Source organism: Copadichromis virginalis, linkage group LG6 (assembly GCF_057382275.1).
Source record: "Copadichromis virginalis isolate Kocher_CV1m ecotype Utaka linkage group LG6, C_Virginalis_male_GT1.1, whole genome shotgun sequence".
NCBI lineage: Eukaryota > Metazoa > Chordata > Actinopteri > Cichliformes > Cichlidae > Copadichromis > Copadichromis virginalis.
In genome coordinates, this window is record NC_140623.1 from 403,877 (window position 1) to 424,865 (window position 20,989).

The 20,989-nt window shown below is 44.1% G+C and overlaps 1 protein-coding gene, 1 long non-coding RNA gene and 1 pseudogene across 5 annotated transcripts in view; 1 reads left to right on the plus strand and 2 right to left on the minus strand.

The window, feature by feature from the left end:
* LOC146706848 (UDP-sugar transporter protein SLC35A5-like) overlaps positions 1 to 20,989 on the plus strand; it is a 63,527-nt gene that overhangs the window by 28,888 nt on the left and 13,650 nt on the right. For 3 of the 4 annotated variants that reach the window (XR_014920690.1, XM_085458134.1, XM_085458136.1), the window contains one exon: positions 14,721 to 14,898. Coding sequence is in view for 3 of the 4 variants with exons in the window: in XM_085458134.1 (XP_085314260.1) it covers positions 14,811 to 14,898 (88 nt within the window). In the remaining variant the exon portion in view is untranslated. Of the gene's footprint in view, positions 1 to 13,072; positions 13,442 to 13,594; positions 14,899 to 20,989 lie in introns of those variants that run through there. The other variant, XM_085458135.1, reaches the window with a different exon arrangement.
* LOC146706849 (uncharacterized) lies at positions 2,268 to 4,027 on the minus strand. Its single transcript, XR_014921035.1, has 3 exons — positions 3,930 to 4,027; positions 2,474 to 2,542; positions 2,268 to 2,376 (listed from the first exon to the last, which is right to left on the minus strand). It is a non-coding gene; the product is annotated as an uncharacterized LOC146706849 (long non-coding RNA).
* LOC146706850 (uncharacterized) lies at positions 5,737 to 7,927 on the minus strand (annotated as a pseudogene).

Consider the following 20,989-nt stretch of genomic DNA (forward strand, 5'->3'; position numbering starts at 1 on the left):
TGAAGTTAACACATAGGAGTTGTTTCAAGGCAGCATTTAGCTATGATGAAATGTATACAGGAGTAATTGCTTATATGCTTAAACTTAATTGATTAGAATGGTTGTTTTCTTTTGGATCTTTTAGAGTAGAGGAACTTGCAGCAGCGACAATTTGTGCACAGGATGTTGATGATCAGATAAGGGAAAAATAGAGCGAGCAACCGGACGTAAAAGCAGGGCTTAAAGAGTTTTAAGGTGATGAGTAACGTTGAAGAATATATATAAATACAAGTCAATAAGTTAAGAAGATAATTAGGATCAGGCTTTTGATTAAAGAGTCCCAAATAGGATAAGTTAGGGAGATGCAGGAAAAGGTGTTTTGTTTCCTTTGCAGAAGATCGATCTCGGCGTCCACAGGAGGGGCGAGGATCCTGGAGATCTCGAGGCCTGCAGAGAGGGACCGAGAAAACCTAAGCTTACACATGGAGTGTTCTCGAAGGGGAGCTGGTGTTTATTACCGGACCAATTAGATGACATGAGGTTGTCTGATTTGCTGAGCGAGGACACAATGTATTGCGACCTCTGGTGTTCCAGAGGTCGAAAGGGGGATTGTGGGAATGAACAAAAAGTATTTGACCAGCATAATATAATCTGCAGTATGATCATTGCTTTAACAATGTAACAGATAGCTTTAAGAAGGCCTTAAGATGCTTATGCACACAGTTATTATGTTTAGTAGAGGTTCTTGATTAAAACATTTATTTAGTAAAAGTCATATCCATAGTTTCAGTTCGATTATTACATATACGAGAGTGGTTTCTGTCGCTCTGTCTGGTGAGGGGTCAGGAGCTAGTCGCGAGGTGAAACAGGGTGCAATTGTGGTTAGCACACAGACGCAGACACACACACACTTTTAGTTAGATTCATTTATGGGGGAAAGTTTAATTATGTTTTGCTGATGTTGCAAAGAGCAGTTTGTCGCAGAACTGCTGCTGAGGTGTCAAGATGACAAGCGAGCATCCGGCAGTGACAGGATGCACCTGTTATGAAGATGGAAGACGATGTTCTTTTAAACTGTGTTAAAAGGTTATTGTGGTTTTGATTTGACGTATGTATATATCCTGTCTGTGACGTATGAAGGGGCGTCAGTAAACAAACCCTGATGCTATAAAATATCTGTTCATGCTTTGATTGAGTCGAGGACTACTGGCTGTCTGCGTACAGAGTGTCTTCCCACGCGTGTATTCATTAAAATCATTGTTTGACCAAGACCTACTGGACCAAGAGTTGTTTGTACTCTCCCTCCTCAATTTTGAACCTTAACAGGTCACTGATCACATGACCTCTTCACACGTGCAAATTTCAAACCAATTTTCATGTGCAACATTATGCTGACCTGCATCACACTAACAGGAGACAGAGGCAGAGGTCAGCCCTTACCTGATTGGTGGAGGTCTCAGTGGCGCTGTAAACTCCGGAGGTCTGGAAACTCTGATCTGAAATAATGTGAGACAGAGTCACCAACATGGCTGCTGCAGGGAGGCGTGTCACAGCGGGATCACGTTACTCACCCTGTGAACTGTAGATGAAGTCAGCATATACATGTCCACATATGGGACACTTGTGTCCATTTCTGACATAGTGATGCCTTTGAGACTTTGAGGCGACAGCAACCTGTTGCCGTTCCTCTGTCCTCTGCGGCAACTCACTGCTCACGAACGCCCCCTGTACACAAAAAGAAGACGCATACAACTACTAAAAAAGTTTTATTTTTTGTCTTACTCTTACTTAATATTTACAAATGCCAATGAAAATAAATTATCTGCAGTACTGTTAGTAATTCTGACTACTTTTGATTTGACCTTTATATTTCTTTGAATATATATACTGTCTTTGAATTCATCTTGTGTACGAAACCCACTACTACTCCTCCTCATGACCTCACTAAAAATGGACTGGAGCTAACTCACCTCTTCCTTAAACTCATCTTTTCTCAGTTGTCTTTAAATTTATCTGGTGGAGGTTTCCCATCATCACTCATTTCTAATCTTCTTCTAAATCTTCTCTTTAATTAATTATTGCCACATTTAATTAATTATCTAATGGTGTATTTAATTAATTCATTATGGCAGTCCTGGTGTTCCATACATATGAGCTGACCATGTGACGTAGAAGAATACAAAGACATATTTTGTTGAATGTATAGATTGTGGAAGCAGTGAAACTGAGGATGAATTTCACATCTCTTTGTGGCATAGGACACCCAGTTTTGTTTTTCATGGCTACCTTAGGAATCCTTTTACGTTCTTGTTCTTCCTCCTCTTCTGAATAGCCTTCAGATTCATCCTGTGTGGGTTTCCAGTCATCTGTCCCATCATCTTCAGATGAGCTCACAGACTGTTATTAGAGCAGAAAAATATATATTTTGCTCATTTTCCATGGATGTGTGAAAACAACATATTTACAGAAACTTAGCTGGATTTTTCTTGCCCACCTTAGGAACCCATTCTCTTGCTTCACTCTCCTCCACACCTGTCCTATCGCTTTTAGAAAAGATCACCATCTGTTTTTAGAAAAGTAACAGAACAAAACATAGAAAATAAAATAATTTCCAACAGTGCATTTTGAGGTCTAAGCATCCCAGAAACTGCACAGACATATGTCAGACATAACTTAAAACCACCAGTATAGGTTCATCAAGGCCCTGAGGGGAAAAACTACGTTTCCCACAAAATATTATGTTACTTCCGGTTTTGGCAGGTAATGGCAGACATGCATCCTTTTTTTTTTTTTTTTATTTTGTTTTTAAAATTTTGGTCGCCAACGGAGAGTGTTTGGTAGCGCTGTCCTCAGAAAACACCGTTTGTACTGTTTCGAATCATAACTCTGGTTTTACGTGGCCTATTAACACAATTAAGAGAATATCATTTGAAGTCCGCACTTTCAACACAAGTTGAAATGGAGACTGGGGCTGTGTCCCAATTCAGAGACCGCACGCTTGAAGTACGCATTCTGAGTGCGATTACGTCACCGCCACGTGACGACTGTCCCAACTCGAAGCGTACTTCAAATGCGCCGTCGATTTCCCCAAATATCAAGCGTGGTCCGGTGCACGCTTCGTGGTCCCATATATCCCACAATTCATAGCGCGGCGGTGGGTGTGGATAATTTTGCTGCAAAATCCACATAAAATGTAATAAATAAATCATATAATACAAAAATCAACTATTCACATTTCAACTTTTAACTATTTAAATTTTCAGCTTTTTCCTTTTACAAATTTAAAGTGAAAACAACACAAAACACTGCAAACCACAACACAATTAAATATAAATTATAATATGAAAACAAAAAGAACATGTATATTCTCTGTCATATGGGCCCGCATGAATAAACTTTCTGAATCCTTTATCATCTGCAACCGAAAATAGTTGTGGATGATTACTATACCTTTCTATCCCTGGCTCTCTTTCTCTCTCTCTCCCTCTGGCTGTTCCTGTGCTACTGAGAGTAACTACCGCCCCTCCCCCCCTCTGCCCACGTGCAGAGTGAAGCGGAAAAAACGTGCGAGAGAGAGAGAGCGAGAGAGAGAGAGAGAGAAAAAAAACCACGTGACGGCTCGCGATAAGGAGCCGGCTCCCGTCGTTCACGTCAAAGAGACGGCTCTAAGAGCCATTTCGTTCGCGAACGACCCATCACTAACACACACACACAACAGCAGCCCCTCTCGCTCGGTTTTTGCATTTGCGCTCGCTAACAACGTGTTGCTGGCGCTCTCAACATTTCTGCCCGTGCGCGCTCAACTCTTTCTCTACACCGTTATATTTGTGCCACAAAAACAGCCAGACAGGACAGGGTTAAAAAAAAAACCAACCAAAAACAAGCAAACGAAAAAAACCCGACAAGGTACCTGTTTGTACTCATGTAACTTTTGAAAGTTAGCTTCATACCTGAGAGCTGGTACCTTCAAACTCTTTCTTCTTTCTTTCTTTCTGACAGTCGTATTGGCGGTTGGCAAACAATTGAAAGGTGCATTTACCTTCATCCATGGTGCTTCTAAACTCTCACTAGAACAATCTGCTGCTGTACTCATGATCACATGACATAGATGATTCTGATTGGCTGCTCAAATGCTCATTAGGGGCGGAACATTTTTATAACATTAGTTACCATAGGGCATTGGAGCGTGATGTCACGGGGGTGGGCGTGGAAAGGATTTTGGCCTGATGCGCCATTTTCGGGGTCAAAATAATATGGCGTTATTTTTGTGCCACTATTCTGAGCGCATGTAAAAAAAAAATTGAGCGCACGTAAAAAATGTTTGCAGGTGCAAATGATGTATTTTGAGGAGAAATTTATTTTGAGCGAAGAAAAGCTGAATTTGAGCGAAAAAAACTCATTCCTGCGTGCAAAAAATGTATTTCAGTGTTTGCTATTATCCACACACACACACACACACACACACACACACACACACACATACAATGGCAGCCCCTCTCGCTCAGTTTTTGCATTTGCGCTCGCTCGCAATGTGTCGCTCATGCTCTCAACATTTCTGCCCATGCGTGCTCAACTCTTTCTCTCTTTCTCTACGCCGTTATATTTGTCCCACAAAACCAGCCAATCACAGACTGGCCCATCGCGGTGTAACGGAGAAACAGCCAATCAAATCGCAGCTTTTCAGCCAGTGTAAAAGATGATTTTTTTTTTTTTCCACTGAACTGTCTGAGCGCAGGTTCGAGTCCTGGTTGGGACAAAGCCTGTGTTACATTATCAAAAGATAAACACCATTTTTAATTTAGTTAATGTGGATAAAATTTATTTTTCACTTTGCTTTTTCTTATTATTTGATTATCATTCTATTTATATCATAGTGTTTTGGCCTGTGGAGTATTATGTACCTATACTGTGTTAAGGAATATCTTTTATTTATATTTATGTATTATTCACATTATTTTATTGTACAATGCTTTGGTGCCACGGGCTTTTTAGCATGCCTCAATGTCTCACACATTCATGTTGCTAACGGAAGGTATCTCAGGAAGCTGGAAGCAGGCATTCACACGGGAAAAGTTCATCTTTTGTCTTGTTTATATCTATTCATTTTCCAGCACAAACTCAGCACTGACATCATTACTTTATTCCAGTTATGCTCTTGCCTGCCTTCACCGAGCATGCCAGCTTCCACTCTGCATGCTTTAAATCTGTTGCTCTTCTGCTTCTGCCATTCTGCGTTTCAGATCCTCAGCTATGCAGCCCGCCTCCTCTCCTTTCTCCTCCTCACCGTGGTCACTCAGAACCCTGTCCCAGCCTCCATCTTCATCACTACCAGCATTTTGACTCTGGGGTGTGGCTTGTGCAAAATCCTGTCACTGCTGAGATTTCTTCTGCTATGATGGGTCATTGGAGTTTAACTGCCTAACAGTTACATTTATTTCTGTACCTCAATAAATCATGCTCAGTTTTTCCACATGATCTCTCCTTATTGAACTGCTTTTGTAGATAAGCTTCAAGCCAGAAAGCAACAACACCTAAACCAAAAATATTATCATCAGAAGTGAGAAAGTGTCTGGACTCCAGCTGCGTTGCATGTATTAAAGATAACTTCAGACACTGTCTGGTTGTCATGTCTGAAACAGGCTGTACAGTCACACAGATAAAAGACAGCAGTCATGTTTCTAATATTACAAATCAACCAGAAAGATTATGAAGATAAAAGCTGTGAGACCCCACTAGAGAACGGATGGCTTGTTATCATTACATGAAGTGATTTAGAAATAAGCTGCCAAGTGGCTGCTGCTGCTGCTGTTGCCTTTCTAAGATGCCCTCCACAATCTTCTCTATTGAGACTTGTGTCAGTGGTGTAGACAGGGCAGGAGGAGGCGGGTTAAAGACGGCAGGGCTCTATGGTGACTACAGGGACACTAGTTGTTTCACTGCCTTCAGTTAAAGACTGCCACAGCAGCTGCTGGGCAGCCACAGGTTTTGGAACAGAGGGTGGGGGCTGAAGGGCAGCTGGTTCATCTTTTCTCAGAGTTTTGTGTTTGTCCCAGTTCAGAGGGACTGGACGGCAGCCTGGCTCTCTGTATTCAAGCCCAAATTGCTCTCCAGTGTCTCTGTCAGAGAGGTGAAGTGCAGTGTACTTCTCCTGACCAGTCACTCTTCTGGAGGCTGCATTCAACTCCACCACTAGAGCTGGATCAAAAACACAAGGTAGCATGACACCTGGCTGCTTAAGGTCCACCAGTCGTTGGTAGTTCCATCGTGCCACCCCTGTGATGCCCTGGGCCTGGAATAGTTCAGTGGAAACGTGAGTCCCGGTGATCCACTGGGCCTGGTGGAAATGATAACCCTCCTGCTGTGAAGTGCCTCGGACAGGAATCCAGATGGGGACCTTGGCACCTTCACCAGGGACATGGTTAAGCTGAAGAGTCCCACCGTACCTAAACATTACACCCTCTGAGAGTTCAGGGTCACTTAGGCAGCCACGCAGAATGTGCACTGCGTCACGTCTTCAGCATGGATGGCTTGAAGAGTGGGACGTTGTTGGGGTCTGTGGCCAGGTGAAAATGGTTCAGGACCTTTTCCACTCTGTTCAGCAGCTCAGTGGGTTGTGGTATTTGGATCCTGCAGTGCTCCCTTATGTGTTGCTTTGTGGGATTAGCAGGATGGATGCCACAGAACTTATAAGCATCCTGGAGCCTCTTCAGGTCTGCCTGATCAACCACTGAGAATGCCGCAGAGAGAAGCTGGCAGAAAGTGCTGAACAGAGGAAGATGCTCAGAGGTACACTCCCGCAAAAATCGCCTCAGGCAGTGGAACAGGTCCAGTTTTACAATAATGTTCTTGTTGTAGTGGGTTCGAGAGGCACAGCTGTTTGCCACTGGTCCAGATGTGGCCGCAGCAACAACAGCAGGAGTGGTTTTTCAGGCATCCCACGATAGATTTTCGACAGGGATGCAGTCTGGGATCTTAAATGGAGCACAGCAATCCCTAAATGTAAGAAATACAAATACATGTAAGTATATGGAATATTATGTGTGTGCATCAAATTGATCTGAAAAAGAAAAACTCAGTTTTTCCAGACAGATTAGCAGTTTGAATGACAACGATGATTACGGTTTTTACCTTTCCACCCAGTGGTAGCCGGCCTTTTCCACTCCTGCATCACTGTACCTCTTGGCCATTCCCTGGTACATGGGCTCCAAGGACCTTTCTGTGTCAGACTGAACCATGACCCACGAAACAATCAGCCAGTTTTCATTCATTATGGAATAACTGGACATGACCCCAGATGCCAGCATGACTTTTCGTGCCACCTTCCTGATGTGGTCAGACCTGGAAATGTGGCCAAAAGTGCCCTGGAGGAGTTTGGATATGGCTGGATGTTGACGTCGGAATTCGTCGAGCAGGCAGTCAGTCAGGTAATGGCTGGACACAGAGACGCCACACCAGGCATGTGGGTCTTCATAAGACCTGAACTCCTGTGGCTTATTTTCCTTCCTCAGGAACTGCCCAATGGTCCTCTGTCCATGAGCTCCTGCCTCAGAATCCCAGACCGATCCTGTGGCATGGAGGTACGTCAGGTGAGCTCGCTCGTACTTGAGGTGCATGAGTTCATTTATTTGGTTTGCCATGTCTGTTGGAGATTTGCCAGTCCTCCTGAGCTCATCCATAACAGACTTGCAGATGGCCTTTTTGTTTGTAAGAAAAGGGAGAAGGTTGGTAAACCTTTGGGCAGTTTCTCCAGCCATCGTGGATTGTCAGCAAACCAGTTCCTGCGACAAGCCCTGCAGCAGAGTCGTGAAGACAGGATGTAATACTGACCACTGGTGCCAACAATTACACGTGGCCTGCCCACACCAGCAGAGACCACTTGTGAACGAAAGCACCCATGGAGACATGGCAAGATATAATTGTTTCTTAACCTGACCATGATAGCACTCTCAGGTTTCATTTTACATTTTATGCACAGGGCGATTACATCTGATTGGGTCACTTCCAAACTCGTCCTGCCTTTGTCATCATCATCATCTTCATCTTCTTCATCCGCTTTATCCGAGGCCAGGTCGCGGGGGCAGCAGCCTAAGCAGAGAGGCCCAGACCTCCCTCTCGCCAGCCACCTCCTCCAGCTTATCCGGGGGAACACCAAGGCGTTCCCAGGCCAGCCGAGAGATATAATCTCTCCACACCCTCACCCTGTACACACCCTCAATCCTGCTGCAGGTGCGAAGATGGTCTGGCAACGCCTTGAAGAGTGCTACGGCTCACATGAGGCTATTGAAGACGCACTCTTAAAAAAGGTAGAGGACTTTCCCAAACTCACAAACAAAGACAATGTTAAGCTGCAGGAACTTAGTGACATCTTATTGGAGCTACAGTGTGCTAAACAAGATGGCGCACTCCCAGGACTTGCTTACCTGGACACAGCCAGAGGAGTCAGGCAAATAGTGGAAAAACTTCCCTTCAACCTACAGGAAAAGTGGACAACTGTAGGAACACAGTACAAGGAGACTCATAGTGTGTCATTTCCTCCTTTCTCAGTTTTCACACAATTTGTCCAGCGGTAAGCGAAAATGAGGAATGACCCAAGCTTTGCTATGTCCAAGGCCAACACCAGTGTCCCTTCCCCCACAGAAAAGCTGAGGTCTTATAGTCGCAAACCTACCGTGTCAGCACACAAAATGGACATTACGGCAGACCCGGACCAGAATAATCTCAGTCCAAAGAAAATGGAGGAACCGGATCGCCAGTGCCCAATCCACAAAAAACCACATCCACTCAAAAAGTATAAGCTCTTTAGAGACAAACCTATTGAAGAAAGACAAGCCTATCTCAAAGAGCACCACATATGTTACAGATGCTGTGGGTCTGTCCAACACATTGCGAAAAACTGTAAAGCAACGGTGAAGTGTATTGAATGTGACAGCCTTAAACACTTATCTGCAATGCATCCTGGTCCTACTCCTGTCCCTAAGAGTACTACACCAGGAAACAACGACAATGAAGAGCAAATCGAGAGTGCACCTTCAGTCGAGTCAAAGTGCCCAGAGGTATGTGGCCAAGGTGATAGCCCACGTTCATGTTCTAAGATCAGTCTGGTCAAAGTGTATCCCGCAGGCCAAAAAGAGAGAGCTGTAAAAATGTACGCTGTAATAGATGATCAGTCAAACAGGTCACTGGTTAAGTCAGAGTTTTTCAGCCTTTTCAAAATCAATGCCAAACCCACTCCATACACCTTAAAGACTTGCTCTGGCAGAGAACAAGCCTTAGGTAGGAGAGCTGTAAACTTCTTCCTCGAGTCCTTGGATGGAGAAGTCAACATCCAACTACCCCCTTTAATTGAATGTGACTCTGTTCCAGACAATAGATCTGAAATACCCTCTCCAGAGATTGCTCAGCATCACCCACATCTTCTTCCAGTGACAGATAACATCCCACCTGTCGACCACCACGCCCCAATCCTTTTACTCCTTGGAAGGGATGTCATCAGGGTCCATAAGGTACGTGAGCAAATCAACGGACCCAATGATGCACCATACGCCCAAAGGCTAGACCTGGGTTGGGTTATTGTGGGGGAGGTGTGTCTAGGAAAAGCACACGGTCAGTCAGAGGTCAATGTCTATAAAACACACACCTTAGATAATGGACGTGCATCCTATTTTGAGCCTTGCCCAAACACAATTCACGTTAAAGAGAATTATGGGGTCACTATGAATGCAACCTGCATCACAGACAATTTGGGACACTCTGTGTTTGTTAGATCTGAGGGTGATAACAAACAAGCCATGTCTATCGACGACAGAGCATTCCTGACAATAATGGACAATGAAGTTTATCAAAACCAAGAGAACAGCTGGGTTGCACCTTTACCCTTTCGCTCACAGAGAAGGAGGCTCCCTGACAACAGAGAACAAGCCCTAAAACGCCTCTGCTCTCTCCGAAAGACTTTGGAAAAGAGACCAGAAATGAAAGATCACTACATCCAATTCATGCAGAAAATGTTGGATAACGACCAAGCCGAGCCTGCCCCGCCTCTGCCGCAAAATAAAGAACATTGGTATCTGCCCACGTTTGGTGTATACCACCCACAGAAGCCACAACAAATACGAGTCGTGTTTGATTCAAGTGCAGAATGTGGTGGAATTTCGCTCAATCAAGTGCTTCTTGGTGGACCTGATTTGAACAACTCCCTGTTGGGAGTGCTGTTGCGCTTCCGCAAAGAGCCCATAGCCCTGACAGCCGACGTGCAGCAAATGTTTTACTGCTTCGTTGTGCGCGAAGACCACAGAGATTATCTCCGTTATCTGTGGTATGAGGACAATGACATTACAAAGAGCATAGTCGAGTTTAGAATGAAGGTCCACGTGTTTGGAAACAGCCCGTCACCAGCTGTCACCATCTATTGCATGAGACAGGCAGCACAGCAGGGTGAACGAGAACACGGATCTGATGCAAGACAGTTTGTTGAGCGTCAGTTTTATGTTGACGATGGTCTCACATCAGTCGCCACACCAGAGGAAGCAATCAACCTGCTCAGAAGAACGCGAAACATGTTGGCAGAGTCTAACTTACGCCTTCACAAGGTGGCATCAAACTGCAGTCAAGTCATGGAAGCTTTCCCTGTTGAGGATCGTGCAAAGGACCTGAGAGATTTAGACCTAGGAGTAGACCCTCTTCCAGTTCAGAGAAGCTTGGGACTCTGTTGGAACCTACAATCTGACAGCTTCACTTACCAGGTGTCAAATGAGAGCAAACCATTCACACGGAGGGGAGTATTGTCGACAGTTAATAGCCTCTATGACCCTTTGGGATTTGCTGCTCCCATAATAATGCAGGGCAAAGCATTACTCAGAGAACTGTCATCTGATGGAAAAGACTGGGACACACTCTTACCCCCTGAGAAACAGGAGAGGTGGGACTCATGGAAAGACTCTTTGCAAGCCCTTGAGAACCTCCAAATACCAAGGTGCTACAGCCCAGGTACGTTAAGCACAACGAAAGTGAAAGAACTTTGCATTTTCTGTGATGCCTCCACTGTCGCTATAGGTGCAGTAGTCTATCTGCGTACAGTTGACAGTGAAGGACAGTGTCATACTGGGTTTGTGATGGGGAAGTCTAAACTCGCACCTCGCCCCGCACACACTGTACCACGCCTGGAACTATGTGCTGCTGTGCTCGCGGTGGAAATGTTTGAGCTCATCAGAGATGAGTTAGACATTAAAGTAGACAATGTGACTTTTTACACAGACAGTAGGATTGTGTTGGGGTACATACACAACACCTCCAGACGATTCTACATGTATGTTGCCAACAGGGTTACGCGCATTAGAGCATCCACCCATCCGAGTCAATGGCATTATGTACCAACTGAGTTAAATCCAGCTGATCAGGCCACTCGGTTCATTCCAGCAGCAGACCTGCAGAACAGCACCTGGTTCTCAGGTCCACCCTTTCTGTACTCCGACCCACACAAAGAACCGCACACTGGTCCTTTCATGCTCATCGAACCTGAAAGAGACGGAGAGATACGTCCGGAAATAAAAGTAATGAAAACTACTGTAGCAGAGCCACAGTTGGGTTCTGACCGTTTCAAAAAGTACTCAAACTGGATCACTCTTTGCAGAGTCATAGCCAGACTCATTCATGTAGTTACATCCTTTGCACAAAAGACAAGTGGACAAAGGGGATGGAAAGGTTTCAGTGAGACACCGAGCGTCCAAGAACTCACCCGAGCCCAAGTAGTCATCATTCGAGCTGTCCAACAAGAAGCTTACAAAGGGACGCTTGAAAACATTAAAGAAGGAAGGAAGGTCAGTGGCGTGTTTGATACACTCAAAAAGCTCGATCCTGTGGTGGACAAAGACAGTCTCTTGCGAGTTGGTGGACGTCTTTCCGCCGCCGATCTCACAGAAAACGAAAAGCATCCTCTGATTATCCCATCTACCAGCCACATCGCTATGCTAATTGTGACTCACTACCACGAACAAGTGGCTCATCAAGGAAGACACATAACTGAAGGAGCTATCCATGGTGCTGGGTACTGGATAATTGGAGGGAAGCGGCTTGTGTCATCTGTCATTCATCGGTGTGTCACATGTCGCAAGTTGCGAGGCAAAATGCAGATCCAGAAAATGGCAGACTTGCCTGCAGACCGAGTCACCCCTGAACCACCCTTTACCACTGTAGGCCTAGATGTATTTGGGCCATGGACTATTGTGACGCGTCGTACAAGAGGTGGTTGTTCCCAGAACAAACGTTGGGCTGTGTTATTCACATGCATGTCAACTAGGGCTGTGCATATCGAACTGATAGAGACTATGTCTGCTGATAGTTTTATCAATGCATTAAGAAGGCTCTTCTCTATTCGGGGCCCAGCCAAGTTTCTGCGCTCGGACAGAGGCACGAATTTTGTGGGCGCTTGTAAGGAATTAGACCTAAACTCAGGAAACAAAGCAGTAGGAAAGTACCTGCAAGAGAGAGGGTGCGTTTGGACTTTCAATCCCCCTCATGCGTCTCATATGGGAGGCTCGTGGGAGCGCCTTATAGGCGTCGCCAGGCGGATTCTGGATGCAATGTTGCTACGAACTGAACAAACACGCCTTACTCATGAAGTGTTGTGCACCTTCATGGCCGAGGTGATGGCAATTATTAATGCAAGGCCTCTTGTCCCCATATCCACCGACCCTGACAGTCCTGCAGTACTCACTCCAGCAGTGCTACTAACGCAGAAGATGAGTGCTGTGTCCGCCCCACTTGGGAACTTCTCATCAGGGCAGCTGTTTGGGAAACAATGGAAACATGTTCAACTCCTCGCTGACACTTTTTGGAAAAGGTGGAAGGGAGAGTATTTATCCACCTTACAAGGTCGTGCAAAATGGACAGAGACTAGACCTAATGTCAAAATAGGAGATGTGGTCCTGCTAAAGGACTCCCAAGCCAGCAGGAACGAATGGCCCATGGGACTAATAGTAAAAACATTCCCCAGCAGCGACAAGAAGGTCCGAAAAGTGGAAGTGCGGACTGTAAAAGATGGGACTGTTAAAATGTTTCTCAGACCAGTTTCAGAGATTGTTTTGCTTGCAGAGACTGAATGAATATTCTTCAATGCTAGATGATGTTTGAATATGTTGTATTGATGTTTATTGTGATATAATGTGTGTATATCAAGCGGCGAGTGTTATGCCCTTGAGTCAAAGGTCAGCGGTTGGTGTGTGTGCTGATTGAGCCACATAAGCAGAGTGATAAATAAGCTCAGAGTGAGACATCATTTCCACAAGAGATCTTTGTATCCTATGTGCGGAAATGGAGCGAGGGAGCGTCCTGTTCACTAACCTATCTTTGATGTACCCTTTCGTTTATGATGTCGTGAAAAGTGCTCCGGCAGTTATTAAATAGGGACTAGTTCATGTTCACACTAAGAGTGCTCTACACGTTCGCACCTCGGAAAACGTTCGTCTTTGTGAGTATTGACATGTGTAGAGACAGTCGTTATATGTGTTTACATGGAGCGAACTGTATGCTGATGTAATGTACATGTTAAGCTAGGCTAATCGGCAAGTTGTTATTAAGATGTGTATTAGCTAGCAACTTATTTTTATTTTCTGTGTTTCAGTTACAAATAAGAAATAGCAAGGAGAAGCCTTGAGAGACATAAGGCTTTAAAAGGATCTTCAATAAAAACAAGAAAGTCAAGCCTTGTGTGGAAGACCTCTTCTATTTGTTCGCTAGCTGTCTAACCTCACAGGGTCACGTGTCGTGAGGGCAGCATAATCAGGGTTTCTTACCATCACTGGCTCTGAACTTTGCAGTGATATACTCATCTCCAGGGAACTTGGCTCTTTTCTTGTTGGCTGATGCTCTGGGACAACCTGACAGACTGAGAGAAGCAGCTGATGAGGATCAAGAGCTCTTACATTCTCACACAAGGCTGAAATAGTGGACATGGATGAGAAGGGAGACACACACACACACACACACACCTTGAGCAACCCCTCACTTTTTCAGATTTTGCCAGGGAAATGGAAAATAGGTTTTTATTTAAATGTACAAACATACATGAAAATACAGCAAAAATAGAATTTGTACATTTCAAATGAGCTTTATTGTAAATATTTTGCATGGCCACCTTTATTATTTGTCAAAGAACAATTCAAAAAACCCTCATGGAACTGAGTTCTTGGGGCTGGTTAACCTTAAATTGTGGCCCACCATTGGATCCAGCCCTGGGTCCATGGGGCCTGTTCGGGCACAGCACACAAAAATAACATAGTTTTGCCACCCTGTGGATCCACCACCCATGGGTGCAAGCACTGTGGTTGGGTGCAATGTTTCTCTATAGAGACTTCAGTGCCCACAATGTTATTGGAAATCTGTGCAGTGAGTGAGTGAGTGAGTGAGTCCCATCCCAGGGGAGGGTGGGGTAAATAAAGTCATAATGGGCCATGTTCAGGACCAATTCGGAGGAATCCAGCTCATCTGTACCTGTCACGGCAGTGGGACCAGGGGTGTTGTGAAGCAGTAGAGCAGTATCAGAGCACCAAAAGGGCTGTGGCTTTGACAATTGTAGAATCATGGGTGTGAGCACCATGTTTGGATGAGATTCACCCTCGCATCTCAACATTGACACTGACATTGTGGGGCTGTCAAATTTAACAAACAAATGTAACAAATCTAAGCATGTTTTCAGCAGGTGTTGGATTCAACCCCTTGTCTCTAACATTCTTGATTTATATTGACAGGATTGCAAGGCATTTCCAGGTTGAGAAGGGTGTGGAAGAGTAGAGCGCAATCTTCAGCATGCACTGGTGCAGTTTGCAACAGAGTGTGAAATGTCTGGGATGAGAGTCAGCACACCCAAGAGTCTGAGGCCATGGTTCTTTGCCAGAAAAAGAGTGGAATGGTCTCTCTGGGTCAGAGGTGAGAGGCCTCCTTAATCAAGGGAGTTCAAGTGTCTTATTCATGAGTAATGAGTAACGGAGTACAGGTTGGACTGGCAGATTGGTGTGGCATCAACTGTAATGTGAGCATTGTACTGGATTGCCATAGTGAAGAGGAAGCTGAGCTGAAAGGCAAAGCATTCAATTTACCAGTCCCTCTACATCACAAGAGTTTTCTCTGTAGGATGGCTGGGTTCGGCTTTAGAAGAAGGTTAGGGAGCTCAGACATCCAGAAAGATTTCAGAAGAAAGCTGTTTCTGCGTGTGAAAAAGAGCCTGGGCACCTCCTTTTGGAAATGTTCCAGGCACATCTAACTTGGAAGAGACCAGATCTCCAACCCTACTGGCTGAAATGTACCACTAAACCATGACAGAGTTCCAGTTTTTAAAAAAAAAAAAAAAAAATACAACTCCCTGTAAACAACTACTATTACACCTGACCTTTTCTGAAAATATTTTTTTTATAATTCCAAATTTGAACTCATTACTTCATAAGACCTATTGCCTCTGATTGCCTCACCTTGAGGCAACAACTGTTGCCTCAAGGTGAGGCTCTAAATGGGTGATATGGTACTACAAGGTCATTAAGATAAGATGGGGCCTGATTATTAAATACCTTTATGTGAGGAGCCAATGAAGAGGAGCCAATATAGGATAAATCTGCTCTCTCTTTCTAGTCCCTGTCAGTACTCTTGCTGCAGCATTTTGGATTAACTGAAGGCTTTTCAGGGAGTTTTTAGGACATCCTGATAATAATGAATTACAGTAGTCCAGCCTGGAAGTAAAACATGCATGAATTAGTTTTTCAGCATCACCCTGAGACAGGATATTTCTAATTTTAGAGATATAGTACAAATAAAGCAGTCCTACATATTTGTTTAATATGGGTATGGAAGGACATATCCTGGTCAAAAATGACTCCAATGTTCCTCACAGTGTTACTGGAGGCCAAGGTAATGCCATCCAGAGTAAGAATCTGGTTAGATACAGTATTTCTAAAATGTTCAGGGCTGAATACAATAACCTCAGTTTTATCTGAATTTAGAAGCAGAAAAATAGAGGCCATCCAGGTCTTTATGACCTTCCTGCAGTTTAAATAATTGGTGTGTGTTATGGATGATAGATAAAGTTGGGTGTTATCTGCATAGCGTATGTATGTATTAATAGCTCTAACCTTAATCCTACTATTGATCTTGTTTTTAATGTGTCTCTCTTACTTTTTGGATCTTACTGTGACTCTATCCTGGGCATAGATATATTTGGCTGTGACTGACCTTCTTGCTTCTTCATGATGGTCCCCATTGGCCTGTTGGGTACCTATGTACCTGGAGCTGTGCTACACGTATGCTATCGCACCTTCTGTGAACTTCATCCCTTTGGTTTGGATCACCTACAGTTAACTGATGTCTTGCTCACTCCTGGTGTATAGTTTCATGACATCCTTGTACAGGAGTGGCTGAGGGTTATTCCACTCATTTCACTCCTGAAACGATATCTGTATCCGCTCTTAATGAACTGGCTTAGAAGGTTGAGGTCTATCCAGGCTAGGTCCACATGTAGATGGTTCTTTTTTCTTTCTTTTTTTTTTTTTTTTTTTTTTTTAAACGCAGCTTTTTCTATGTGTTTGGACCTTTTGTCCACACGTAAACAGCATTTTGGATCACTGAAAACTGAGATTTTTAAAAACTCCTGCCAGGGTGGAGATTTTTTGCATTTACATGTGGACAAGGAAAACTGAGATTTAGTCACGCAATGTCAAAGGTGTGCGCCACATTATTGTTTACATGAGATGAATTTCAACAATGGTGGATATAGACAAAATACTGTTGCTGTTAATCTTACAATCTACAGTTCTTACACGCTTACATATCAAAACACAGTTACTGTCCCTCCATTTACAAAGACAGAGGCGTCAGAGTGAACTTTGGACGTGGCTTCTACATTCAGCTAGTGATGGGCAGATGAAGCCCCATGAAGCACTGAAGCTTTTCATCCAATTGGTTCACCCCAACGCGAAGCTTCATGAAGCTTCATTTGCTCTAGCAGGACACCTACTGGACGTAAAAATAATAGCTGGCATGAATTTGAAGAGTGTGGCATTTTGCACACAGCCTGTAAATGTCAACAACAAAAGGAGTGTGTAAAACATGTATATTGTAGTGATGGCAGTATACTGTGTATATTTATAGTGGCAGTATGGAAAATGATCATTTGGAAATGCTTGAAATGGAAATGATCATTTACTGTGAGGTGAGGTGTGGACAGTAGTTGTGCTTTTGTAACGTTGAGGTATGGACAGCTACACACTGAGCCTCAGTCCTGCCTGTTCACATTTTATTCTGTAAAATCTAAATTTTCACTGCTTTTACGACCTTTTTAGTGGGGAGAACATAGCTAGGATTTAATGATTTAACAAATCTTTTAAATCCTTTGTCCTCCACAATGCTAAATGGCTGTGAGTCCTCAATCACCATGCTGACCAGGTTTTCTTCTATTTGAGATTGTTCTCCTGAGGAAAGACAATAAAGATAAAGCACAAATATAAATATCACACACGTAACTTATAACAGTTGTATAATATTGTTATATCATTTAGTAACATTACTGCATGCTATATTATCCTGGCATTTGATGGCTCAGCTGGTCTTGCTCCACAATCGGTGTTCCCCTTATTCTCATGCAAAGCTCTGTAGTGCCTAAGCATGGATGAGGTGTTGTTGTTATATCCCAGCTCCCTGGCACATAGCAAACACTTCACCTTGTACAAAAGTAACGACAGCTTAACATAAATTGTATTGCACCATCAGTATCATGAAAATACATCTTCTGTAGAAATTTACATACCTTGTTGGGAGGAATAAGATCAAAATGTTCCCACACAGGGGAGGACATCCTCCTCTTCTTAGCTGGCTCGATTCTCTCCTGACTTTCTCTCCTCACTCTCCTAACCCTCCAAACTCTCTCCAAACTGTCTCTAACTCTCACTAACCGCAACTCTCCATCAAACACCCACATTTTGAATGGAGTCTGAGGGGTTTATATCGCTGTCATATCTCGCGGCAAAGTTCGAACCGCTTCATGAACCAGTCACGTGGTACAGCCGGGCAGCGAGGCTTCGGACGTCATCATTTTCAGCTCCTCCCATAAATGAAGCAAGCCTCGATACGCGCTTCGCGGAAACGCCCCCTCCATTACTCGACACACGCTCCGAAGCCTCGATACAGAACGTCCCATCACTACATTCAGCACAGACACTTTCACAACCCAAATCCTGATGCCAACGCTGTCGTTGGGTTTGAATACATAATTAAATCATGTATTCTGCATGGATTTTGTCCATTTTTGAGTTTTGAGTCTACACTAGCCATATTTCACAGCACTGTGACTTATGATTATGAATCACTCAGACTAATGTAAAATTTTCAGTTTCTTTCTTAATTGAATAAACTCTGGCCAAGAGAGCCAGTGAGACAAAATTCAAAATACTGTCTTTACTTTTTAACATTTGAAATGATACAGAAGCTTGAAAAGTAACACAAAATTAGCTGTGTTTCCAGAAAAAACACAAAAACTTTTCAGAAGTACTTAAGGTTTTGTGAGGGCACAAAACCCTGTTTAAGCTTCTAGACTTCTGATTGGCCAACATTTCTATACGGTTAGGATTTGCCATGTTCTTGACAGCGTTTGACTTTATTTTTTGCGTTTACATGTAGATGGAGATATTTTTCAAAACTGCATGTGTGGATGGGATTTAAAGTAAAAAAAAAGAAAACTGAAAATATCTGTTTCAAAAATACGCACGTAGGTGTGGACGTAGCCCCAGAAGAGCAGTGGGGACAGTACATCTTGGTATTTTCAATTGAATTAAATTTTAATCATACAGTGCTAAATCATAACAACCGTTACCTCAAGATTCTTTGTATTATCGCGAGTGATGGGAGAAGGGAGCCGGAGATCGACAGACGGATTGGGGCTGCAGTAATGCAGACGCTGCACCGGTTCGTCGTGGTGAAGAGGGAGCTGAGTGTAAAAGCGAAGCTCTCAATTTACCGGTCGATCTACGTCCCTACCCTCACCTATGGCCACGAGCTGTGGGTAGTGACCCAAAGAATGAGATCGCGGATACAAGCGGCAGAAATGAGCTTCCTCCGAAGGGTGGCTGGCCTCTCCCTTAGAGATCGGGTGAGAGGTTCGGCCATCCGGGAGGGGCTCAGAGTAGAGCAGCTACTGCTCCACATCGAAAGGAGCCAGCTGAGGTCGTTCGGGCATCTGACAAGGATGCCCCTGGGCGCCTCCTGGGTGAGGTGTTCCAGGCATGTCCCACCGGGAGGAGGCCCCGGGGCAGACCCAGGACACGCTGGAGAGATTATATCTCTTGGCTGGCCTGGGAACGCCTTGGTGTTCCCCTGGATAAGCTGGAGGAGGTGGCTGGGGAGAGGGAGGTCTGGGCCTCTTTGCTTAGGCTGCTGCCCCCACGACCCGGCCTCGGATAAAGCGGATGAAGATGGATGGATTGTCCTCTTCACAGGGTCAGTGTGCTGTCCTGTGACAGCCCTGAAGGTGGTGTAAGAACTAAAACTCCATCATTCATCTGAATCATCATAATTCATCTTCTGATACTTAATATCTATGATACATTTCTTTTGAGCCAAAGTAAACCAAATTATAATCTGGCAAACACACACCCAGTGCTAATGAGCTATTGTTGCCAACCTGAGCAGCTCAGAATCTTCTTTGTCATCCTTGGTAGGAGTTGATTTGACTCTACTTTTCTTGGCTCGGGGGCATCCAGACAAACTGGCACAGAGGAAGAAAGTGGACCACACAGAAAAGACAAAGCTTTGCTTAAACATGGGCTAAATAAAATTCTTTAAAAGAATGATCTCAAAAAGTAAAAAAGTCATTTGTATATTTTGAAACATGTAAGCTAATATGGGTGAGGCTGATTCTGTTTAATGTGCATTTTAACAGTTTACAAGGACTCAGTACATTTACAGTGAGTTTATGTGAACATTATATTCTGTTAGCTTAATGTTTGTCACTCAATGTCAGCTTCTGTCTTAGTGAGACTGGTGGACTGTGTAAGCAGTAGGGACCAAGAAAATAAGTCTACACACTCTACACACAGACTTTTTTTTTTATTATTGCCAAAGTGTGACATAAATACACTGAGTAACTGATGTAGTCTGTAACGAATATGTGATTAGAGAGGCAAACTCTCACCTGCAATGTGAAGCATAGTTTCCAGTGATGTGGCCTGATCCATCACAACCTGGAGTTGGACACCTGAGACAAACACACCCACACCTATCTGTGTGTGCGTATGTGTGGTCGATTTTCATGGTGGAGTTGGTCAAAGACCTCCCAGGCAATGAAGCATGTGGTGCAATCCAATTAGGCTGTCAGTAGTACTTCAGGTCTCCCAGCCCTTTGCCACACCTTTTGCCAGACAGGAGGAGACACCAGGTGTTGCTGTGGATAACAATATCATCCAAGTAAGCAGCAGCAAAGTCAGAGCAGTCATGTAATACCTGATCCATCAGCCGTTGGAAATTTGCTGGAGCTCCATGTAGTCCAAATGGTAAGACTGTAAATTGGAAAAGCCCCCATGGTGTTCTGAATGCTGTGAACTCTCTGGACCGTTGAGTGAGTGGGACCTGCCAGTAACCCTTACACAGATCTATTGTGGTCAGGTACCTTGCTTTTCCCAGACGTTCAAGTAGATCATCAATTCTTGGTGTCGGGTAGGAGTCAAACATGGATATGGAGTTCAGGTACCTGAAATCAATGCAGAACCTCATACTCTCATCCTTTTTGGGTACCAAGACCACAGGGTTGCACCATTCACTCTTAGATCTTTCGATGATCCCTAGGGATAACATCAAATCAATTTCCTTCTTCAATGAAGGCAGCAGACGTTCCGGGATCCTGTAACTTAATCGTCTCACAGAGGCACCTTCTCGTACCACAATATCATGTTCGACAATGTCAGTTCTCCCTGGATTCTCTTGAAAGACTGCTGATTTACACATTTCTCTCACCTGCTGCTGCTTGTCCTCTGGGAGATGGCTG